General features: G+C 38.5%; 1 protein-coding gene across 1 annotated transcript; it reads right to left on the reverse strand.

Moving 5' to 3' along the window:
- Positions 1 to 6311: 6311 nt before the first annotated feature.
- Positions 6312 to 9207, reverse strand: LOC138309259 (neuronal acetylcholine receptor subunit alpha-3-like). The gene is made up of 2 exons (XM_069250414.1): positions 9055 to 9207; positions 6312 to 7755 (listed from the first exon to the last, which is right to left on the reverse strand). The coding sequence occupies exon 2, from the start codon at positions 7697 to 7699 to the stop codon at positions 6416 to 6418; it is 1284 nt and encodes a 427-aa protein (XP_069106515.1). The 5' UTR covers positions 7700 to 7755; positions 9055 to 9207; the 3' UTR covers positions 6312 to 6415.
- Positions 9208 to 10873: the final 1666 nt, after the last annotated feature.

The raw sequence follows: 10873 nt of genomic DNA on the forward strand, positions 1-10873 counted from the left end.
TGATTTACAGTTTTATACAAAAAATTTAATATTTGCTTCATCATTTAAAGGCCCAATAATCGCATCTTTCTTATTTTTTTCATTGATTTAGTGAGAATGTTGAAAAAAAATCCTGTTGTAAATCACTGCGAGTGAGAGGGTCTAAAATCAAAGTCAGATGAGCGATTATGTTTCGGAACTACTTGATAAAATCTTAACATCGCTAGGTGGGTCCCACTTAGTCATAACAATGCCGAAGTTAGCCGACATTGTAACGTCGTTGCCGAGAAGTCATGTGACTACCGTTATACGTAACGTCTGTCGAACTCTTCCGAAAAAACGGGTCATGAACTTTCCGACTTCCGTTCGGTAATAATCGTAACTTCTATGGCGACCAGTTTAAAATGAAGGCATGTTTACATGTATCGACTTTCAGCAACTGCTGTACTAAAGTTATTAAAAAATCATTACAAATATTCTTTAATATATCTTAATTTCAACTACATCTACAAATACTAACAATATCGGAATCGAATTTAACTTGAAATTTTTGTTGATTAGTTACGTATAGTGTGGCTTTAAGCATTGATGTCACTATTTTTTAACTTCACCGGAAAGAATTTTTGCTTGCAAACTCTGTGATTCCGAATTCTCACAAAACTTTGCAACAAAATTTATTTGATACAACGATAAAGATAAAAGAATAGTGACATCAATGCTTAAAATTAATTTTTCAGACTACGTGATAATATTGACTTTTCAATGGATTTTTAACTTTTCTAAATCAATACGCAACGTCGACGTCTCTATTGTGACGTCATGTGTGACGTCATGATAAAGTCGAGTTTTCGCGCTATTCTCTGATTTTTTCCTTTACAGTAGTATGAAGAAAAAGTATCCGTCAGTGGAATGTCGGATTAAGTATGAAAACAATTAAAATGAATTATGTAAATGTAACTATGATATGTGACAAAGACAAAACACAAGTGTCAGAAATGTGTGTTTCGGACGCACGCAATCCTTGTCTCGGTGTATTTTTTATACTCGATAGTTTTTTTATCGATTTCGATTTCGTAATGCGATTTTTCTGTTTATGCTGTTCTTCATATTTAACTTGTGCAAATACAGAGTCGTGTAATGATATCTATCATCATTTATCGATTTGTCTTATGTTAACAATATGAACTTGTTTATAGAGAAATCAATCAATTGGTATGACTAATGGTTTCAAGTTTGAATACAAGTGGAGATACTATCGATGGCGGACTGATTTGGTTCTAGATTAGCGTTACCCTTATCCATCTAACGATGCAAATATGAAATATAATAGAAGTAATGATGTAAAAATCATATTGTAAACTCGAAATTAAATAGACTTGCATGGTTAAATTCTTATTTACTTTCTATAAAGGACTAATACCATTTAAGGACAGCCTTCTTTATATAGGAGAAAAAATGAAAATATGGGGGATTTCACGCTAAATACGCGAAGGTCGCTTGATAAAAAATATCTTTTATGTGTGTCAGGTCCTGTGAGAAAAGGTAAGCACACTTTATAATTATATCACTTATAGGTTCTCTAACATGATCAATGTTAAAATTGACAGTACGACACTTCTTGGAATAAAATATTTTATTGTTTTATGTTTGATATACTTAATTCTCCATCAGACGGACTTAGAAATGTCAAGGAAATACCTTAAGTAAGTTGATGTTGGTTGAGTGGACGTCAACACTTAAAGATATTTAAGGACGGACTCTCTTGTATGCAGTATGTTGCGTGTGTGAATGTCCTCTGTAAGTTTTGGGATCCTATGGTATGTAAGTGTTGTGTCTCCTTGTGAAAGTATGATTTGGGAGGATGTGGTATGTTAGTGTTGTATCTCCTTGTGAAAGTATGATTTGATAGGATGTGGTATGTAAGTGTTGTGTCTCCTTGTAATATCGGGACTTCTGTTGTCCTTTTTATAGTTCCACATCGCTGAAAGTTAACGAACATTCCTGTAATACTTTATATGAATATATTTTGGTTCAAGAGTTTCCTTAAATTAATACACAATGATTAATCTAAATCTAGATATTTAAACATTTTATCCAGCACAAGATCTTTAAATAACATAAACACATTTATCACAAAATCCGCCTGATATCCAGTAATTTCGCCCGTGTAATGTTTTTGCGTATTTCACTAGTGTAATATGACCTGGAGCGATTTTCACTGGCTAGAAATTCATTGTGACGTCAGAAAGAAACAATAAAATGACGTCAGGAAAAATGACATGACGTCAGGATTTCGATGACGACTGGACAAAATGGCGGCCTCTGCTGGTTTTTCGGAATACATTTTAACGTGAAACTCTTTGTAATGTAGGTATTTGTAGTTGTGTGAAAAAACGTATCTTTTTGTGTTCATTTCCTATTGAGATTTTATGAAACTCGTTTCGACGTAAATTTTGCTCGCCAAGTCTCGCAAAAATAAAAATTTCTCAGACTCGTTTCATAAAACCTCATATGAAATGAACGCTCATGTAAGATACTATATATATGTTTTGTCATCTTATATTGCAGTTTATTGCAATTATATTTTCACTGACTACATGCAATATTTAATTAATGGTATACAGAAATTGAGAATGTAGATTGTGGACAAATCAACTTTCTACAATATTAACCAATAGGTCTTACATTAATCTTTATTTTCCTTAGTTAGCTGCATATATCAAGTACTATCTTTAAAAATAGTGTTTCCTGAATCTCTATATAAGTGTAAATTGAGTAATATACGGTTGTTTTATGCCTTTTCAGTCATTAGTCAAGATTCTTTTCCTGAGCGGTAGGAACCTGATGAACTGTTTCCCGAGGTGTTGGGACCCGATGAACTGTTTCCCGAGGCCGGATGCCGAGGAAAACTGTTTATAGGGTTTGTTCCAACACCAAGGGGAAAGAGTTTTGACTGTTGAATGAAAAGGCATAAAACAACTGGTTTTTTTTTATTGAACCGCAATCTTGAACTTATCACTGGGCTTCTGGTGAGAAAGAGTTTCGCCAAAAGAATACCGTATTTGGATCGATCTGGTGCAACAATTAATCATGACGTCAAGCGCGTGCAAACGTTCTGCAGCGGTCAACAGTCAAACTATTGACCGGTCAATAGTCGAAATTACATTTTGTTTGCATTTATATAGAGCGTCATGTAACAATTTCGGCTGTTTTTACATGAAATTGCTTCAAAATCGTTATAAATATTCAAATCCACGGAAACTTTTGACGGGTCAATCGTTTTTCTCTTGACCAGCGAGGAAGCATGCGCTTGATGTCATAATTAATTTTTGACATCATAAACACCGGCGCTTTGGATCAAACCTTTCTTTTAACAAAAGTTCAACTCGTAAGGTGCTGTGACAAGTTAAAGGGACAATTCAGTCTAAGGTAACAAAACTATTGTTTCATGCTATAACAGCCAAGGAATGCAACAACTGTATAACATATTGTCGATCCACACATCGCCCATGCATCCCCCGTTATGCAGGTAATCAGTCGACACTAGGCTGTTGTCTGATCGGTAAATCAGTCGACCCTCTGCTGTCGTCTGATCGGTAAATCAGTCGACACTGGGCTGTTGTCTGATCGGTAAATCAGTCGACACTGGGCTGTTGTCTGATCGGTAAATCAGTCGACACTGGGCTGTTGTCTGATCGGTAAATCAGTCGACACTGTGCTGTCGTCTGATCGGTAAATCGGTCGACACTGGGCTGTCGTCTGATCGGTAAATCAGTCGACACTGGGCTGCCGTCTGATCGGTAAATCAGTCGACACTGGGCTGTCGTCTGATCGGTAAATCAGTCGACACTGGGCTGTCGTCTGATCGGTAAATCAGTCGACACTGTGCTGTCGTCTGATCGGTAAATCAGTCGACACTGGGCTGTCGTCTGATCGGTAAATCAGTCGACACTGGGCTGTTGTCTGATCGGTAAATCAGTCGACACTGGGCTGTTGTCTGATCGGTAAATCAGTCGACACTGGGCTTTCGTCTGATCGGTAAATCAGTCGACACTGGGCTGTTGTCTGATCGGTAAATCAGTCGACACTGGGCTGTTGTCTGATCGGTAAATCAGTCGACACTGGGCTGTTGTCTGATCGGTAAATCAGTCGACACTGGGCTGTTGTCTGATCGGTAAATCAGTCGACACTGGGCTGTTGTCTGATCGGTAAATCAGTCGACACTGGGCTGTTGTCTGATCGGTAAATCAGTCGACACTGGGCTGTTGTCTGATCGGTAAATCAGTCGACACTGGGCTGTTGTCTGATCGGTAAATCAGTCGACACTGGGCTGTCGTCTGATCGGTAAATCGGTCGACACTTGGCTTTCGTCTGATCGGTAAATCAGTCAACACCTGGGCTGTTGTCTGATCGGTAAATCAGTCTACACTGGGCTTTCGTCTGATCGGTAAATCAGTCGACACTTGGCTGTTGTCTGATCGGTAAATCAGTCGACACTGGGCTGTTGTCTGATCGGTAAATCGGTCGACACTGTGCTTTCGTCTGATCGGTAAATCAGTCGACACTGGGCTGTCGTCTGATCGGTAAATCAGTCGACACTGGGCTGTCGTCTGATCGGTAAATCAGTCGACACTGTGCTTTCGTCTGATCGGTAAATCAGTCGACACTGGGCTGTCGTCTGATCGGTAAATCAGTCGACACTGTGCTTTCGTCTGATCGGTAAATCAGTCGACACTGGGTTGTCGTCTGATCGGTAAATCAGTCGACACTGGGCTGTTGTCTGATCGGTAAATCAGTCGACACTGGGCTGTTGTCTGATCGGTAAATCGGTCGACACTTGGCTTTCGTCTGATCGGTAAATCAGTCGACACTGGGCTGTTGTCTGATCGGTAAATCAGTCGACACTGGGCTTTCGTCTGATCGGTAAATCAGTCGACACTGGGCTGTTGTCTGATCGGTAAATCAGTCGACACTGGGCTGTCGTCTGTATCGGTAAATCAGTCGACACTGGGCTGTTGTCTGATCGGTAAATCAGTCGACACTGGGCTGTTGTCTGATCGGTAAATCAGTCGACACTGGGCTGTCGTCTGATCGGTAAATCAGTCGACACTGGGCTGTTGTCTGATCGGTAAATCAGTCGACACTGGGCTGTTGTCTGATCGGTAAATCAGTCGACACTGGGCTGTTGTCTGATCGGTAAATCAGTCGACACTGGGCTGTTGTCTGATCGGTAAATCAGTCGACACTGGGCTGTCGTCTGATCGGTAAATCAGTCGACACTGGGCTGTTGTCTGATCGGTAAATCAGTCGACACTGGGCTGTTGTCTGATCGGTAAATCAGTCGACACTGGGCTGTTGTCTGATCGGTAAATCAGTCGACACTGGGCTGTCGTCTGATCGGTAAATCAGTCGACACTGGGCTGTTGTCTGATCGGTAAATCAGTCGACACTGGGCTGTCGTCTGATCGGTAAATCAGTCGACACTGGGCTGTCGTCTGATCGGTAAATCAGTCGACACTGGGCTGTTGTCTGATCGGTAAATCAGTCGACACTGGGCTGCCGTCTGATCGGTAAATCAGTCGACACTGGGCTGTTGTCTGATCGGTAAATCAGTCGACACTGGGCTGTTGTCTGATCGGTAAATCAGTCGACACTGGGCTGTCGTCTGATCGGTAAATCAGTCGACACTGGGCTGTTGTCTGATCGGTAAATCAGTCGACACTGGGCTGTTGTCTGATCGGTAAATCAGTCTACACTGGGCTGTTGTCTGATCGGTAAATCAGTCTACACTGGGCTGTTGTCTGATCGGTAAATCAGTCTACACTGGGCTGTTGTCTGATCGGTAAATCAGTCTACACTGGGCTGTCGTCTGATCGGTAAATCAGTCTACACTGGGCTAGTGTGTGATCGGTAAATCAGTCTACACTGGGCTGTTGTCTGATCGGCAAATTAGACGACAATGGGCTGACGTATGATCGGTAAATCAGTCGACACTGGGTTGTTGTCTGATCGGTATAGACAGTTGAGTTTTGACATTGTGGATGGCAACGGTCTCTTAACTCTGTCTAAATTCCTAACTAAGTTACAAATCAAATATGAAATTCCCAACATCAATTCGACCAAAGTTCATCATCGGTGACTGACTTGACCATCCAATTTAAAGCATGGCAAAACGCACTCCTTTTTGCAAGTAATAAAAAATATTCAGATATTTTGATCTTAAGCACACAATTGCGTCTCTAAACAGATAACAAGCTACTGTTATGTAGCTTGTAGCTACATAACCGTATCTAAACAGATAACAAGCTACAACATATTGACCTGAAGGCTGTTTTCTCGATATGCTGATAATTGTCTCGATTGACTGTTTGGTGGTTGACTTCATTCCGTTATACAACAATGTCGATGGTTAACACTGAGGTTACAATGTATGATTTTATTTATAGTGAAAAAGCGAAAAACCGATAATTATCGTAATCACTGATATTTGGATGATACAAAATAGACTAACGTCGATAAAGGCCATGACGTCACACTTTTCTGGGTAGTAGGTTTCCATGGAATCACAAGGTAGTTGTTCTGTCTCCACCTCAGGTAAAGGACAAATGTTTTCAGCATCGAGCGGTGGACCTTTACTAGGAGCGATGGTGTTCTTGTTTTCTTTCTTATATTTGAACATACATACTAGGGATTTCTTTTTCTTCAATAAGGTAATTAACCACGAAGGAAACTTATCTACATCTGTTACTGCCTCACAGCGAAGAGTGAATATTGTCAGTATTATAATTGCAGCACTGAAAACCAGCGATACCAGGATAAAGTAGGAGATCCCGGCCATCGGCTCAGATACCTTGGGCATGTTATCCCCGATAAGTGTCATATAAACCGCCAGAGACAGGAACATGGTGATGGTGTAGGAAATTCTCTCCCCTGACGAGGCGGGCAGCAGAAATACGAACGGATTGAGGAAACAAAGGATGTACACAGGTACGACCATTGATATTATAAAATATTTTGATTTCCGTGTCAGTATCATGCTGAAACCAATTATGGACGTATCATAATTAACACCGAAATAATTATCAATTAATGTTCTATCAACATCCCATTCACCATTAGGAGTGTACATTTCCATATAAAATGTTCGACTTTGAGGAACGAGCTTGATTTCGTTAATACCATAGCCCCATGGCAACATAAGCACGGAGCAGTTCTGGGAATCAGCCGGGTACCTCGTCATGTCGACTGAACAACTAGAGGTTATCATTCTGCCGGGACACCACAGAACAACGCCGCTAGCATTAATTCTCGCGGTAAATATGTCTGAACCAATCATCTCCATGTCTGAAGCAGACGATATCACAAACAAATAGGGCTTCCATATTTTAGACGAATTGACCACAATTTCAGTTATTCCGCCATAATCTGAAGGTTGCCATGTCAACTGTAAGTCCATCCATTTCATACACAATATCATTGACATTGAGATTGTTCCTGAGACCTCATTCACGTCTAGAAGAAAGAGGGGAGAAAAATGTGTGTAGACGTCTACAGTGTCACTCAGGTTTGCCACCGGTCTCGCTTCCACACTGTAGTTTTTAAATATGTCGCTCGTCAGTCTCTTAAAGTCCGCCATTGAACCGGAAGTAGTTACATAAGTCATATGGGTATTATCAGTAGCAAATATCCAAATAATTACCAATACTTTTTTTAACATCATTTTTCCCTTTTGTGTAATCACTGTATTATGATATCATATACTTCAATGTCAGAAACCTGAAACGAAAAATAAAAAAATCAATTAAGCAATTTAATACTACAAACTTAAGTCCTTTTAAACTACACTACAACTTAAAACAAAGGGAAAAAACAAATAAAAATAAACAATCGCTTAAGTAGTTTTGGGAGACTACGGTACGTCCGTCTTGTAATAGCGTGTACTGTCAAAAAGTAGAAACTACACACTCGACCCACTCTCATCATGTTGAAAGCTTAAAAAGAGCGGAAACAAGATTTTAGTAGAATTTGATGATACAGAACCAAGAGCTGACCTCGTAAGTTTGAATTCTCAACTCAAGGTCAAAATTGAGGCGACGCTAAAAGAAACGTGAAGAAGAAAATAAAATAGGGAGAAGAGAAGAGATAAGATCACACATCCAGTCGCCTCTCTATCATACGGACGGGACAGATACAGTTTTATCACATAATCCGCCTGATATCCGGTGATTTTGCCCATGTAATATTTTTGCATACGTCACTAGTGTAATATGACCTGGAGCGATTTTCATTGGCTAGAAATTAATTGTGACGTCAGACAGAAACAATAAAATGACGTCAGGAAAGGATTACGAGTACGGCGGGACCAAATGGCGGCCTTTGCTGGATTTTCGGAATAAATTTGAACGTGAAATTCTTTGTTATGTAGGTATTTGGAGTTATGTGATAAAAAGTATCTTAAATTTGTGTTCATTTCATATGAATTTTTATGAAACTCGTCTCGAAGTTTTAATTTTTGCTCGCCAAGGCTCGCAAAAACAAAAACTTCTTAAGACTCGTTTCATAAAATCTCACATGAAATGAACACTCATGTAAGATCCTATATACATTAAAATACATAGGAAGTGGTCAATAATCAGTTGGCATTCTGTATTATAGCAATATTAGGTACAAAATTGTTATGTAATTTTTTTCAAGAATAATATCTTTAAAAGTATTTCATTAAAACAAAGTTAAATCGCTATTAGATAAACATTTTTAAATAATGTTTGAAAAAGAGAAAGAGTATATATATACAGAATTTTGTTGACGTTGACCAATCAGAAAATGTTGTTTCTAAAAAACAATTAAGGCTGGGCTTCATTGTTTTTACGTTCATTATCGTTCATTATTATATAATGTACACACATGCAAAATGTTATCGTAAGTCCACTGTTTCGTCTTTAGTTTTATAACAATACATGCTCAAACTGTTCAATGATGGTAATGATGTAAAGTAAGTAAATGAAGAAAATACCATTTGTAAGCGGTGTAGCATCTTTAAAAAATAACAATTTTAAAAACCAATTCACAACTCACCTGTTTGTAGCTTGTGTATGATAAGACAGTTCAATGTGTTACATTCTCCGTGTATTTAGCGATTTTTTTTATGAAGACCGATCATGACTGAATGTGATTATAACACATCCTATCACTACACACTCGTGAATATCAAGTCCTTTAGTCTGTGTACAGAGTGACATGCTCCAGTAAAATATCCCCATTGGTATAAAACATCCTGTGATCACTATATCAGTTAATGGACGGAAACAAACACTACCTCAACAGACACTGAAACCCCATTGTTTCGTTAATCACAATCAGGTCAATAGCTGTCTGGCTCACGGTAAATGTATTTGTGCTACAACAATAAAGAGTATTGATATACGATAGATATAATGATCTAAAAATCAATGGAAAAACAGGGAGACAATTAAAAATAATTTCATTTAGCCTTTCAGAACATTTTATAAAAAATGAAAAGCATGTTCTAAAAATAATCAGCGTTTTGTTAAGTTTATGGATGTTACTTGCAATAGGCGTTAATATCAAGCATAATATATTCCGCCAAACAAATTGTAAACTACCTCTTGTCGTGTGTATTTAGTCTTCGTGAGATTATTATTTCATCAATAAACTGTTACCAGATTGGACATACAGTTGATATGAAGCCCATCCGGAAGGAAGATAAATAGAATGGCGCCCGTTAGGGCGCCATGAATATTTATCTTTCGGACGGATGGGCTTCATATCAACTGTATGTCCAATCTGGTAACAGTTTATTACTTATATTTCCATTACGATCATTCGAATTCAAAACTATACACGTATATCCTTTAAATTTCCCGCTTGTGCTAGTGTTGACGTCACCAAGTTCAATAGACGGAACAGCAATAGCATCAGCTTCTGAATATAGTTCAACACAAAACGGTTTGAAACAAGCGAACAAATGAAAATTATGCCATGACGTTTTTGATACAAGTGATTTTGTCAACACGATAATGCTGTTCGATTTCATAGACTGTACAACTTTAAAACCACTTTTGAAATTATTTAACCGTTATGTATAGGCGTAAGTATATACTGACTACATTGTCAGTGACGCGGCGGAAACGTTAAATATTCATACGCTTGACCAGATTGGAGTTCATAGCCAGATATTACCCATCTGGTTTAACATAGATTAAATGGGAAACTGAAAGTAGAATGGAAATATAAAATAATAATACATGTCAGATAATTTAAAATAGACAATATGATTAAAAGTGCATGATGACTTCTACCAATGAGCACAACCAACGAGTTAACCAATGAGAAAAAGCCTAGTAGAAGCCTACGGTTACTTATAAGTTCGTGCTATTGTTTATGTTTTTGTATATTTCTGTATTCGTTATATAACAGCAAAGGTAACTGTGTTATATATGACGATAATAAGCTTCACTTTTTCGTTACCGCTGCTGTATATTTCCTTCGCCTCAAATCAAAAACTGCAGAAACGTCTGCCAACGTTTTCCTGTGTGTTTCAGGCGAAAACGTGTGTAAAGCTGTAAGCTGCCATATTGTTTGCCGGCGTTGCTATTGACATTACGAATATCTCGTGAACTTGTATATTGAAAGCATCGAAGTGCAGCGGAAGTAAGAACTTTATTAGATCACATACCTCTAGCACGGATAAAGGTAATAAATGCCCGGATTTATGACTGTAAATCGCCAAGTTAAATCGTAAAACGAAAGTCGTTGATCCCAAAAACTTAAACTGAGACCTCTGCGAAAATAACTGAGTTGACAGTAAACCAGTATTGATATATTTTCAAATTAGGTCACTGACAAACTACCGTATAGATATGATTAATACTAT

Source organism: Argopecten irradians, chromosome 15 (genome assembly GCF_041381155.1).
Source record: "Argopecten irradians isolate NY chromosome 15, Ai_NY, whole genome shotgun sequence".
NCBI lineage: Eukaryota > Metazoa > Mollusca > Bivalvia > Pectinida > Pectinidae > Argopecten > Argopecten irradians.

Excerpts from the sequence above, each read along its gene's own strand:
- LOC138309259 (XM_069250414.1), bottom strand. The coding sequence starts at position 7,699 with ATGATGTTAAAAAAAGTATTGGTAATTATTTGGATATTTGCTACTGAT.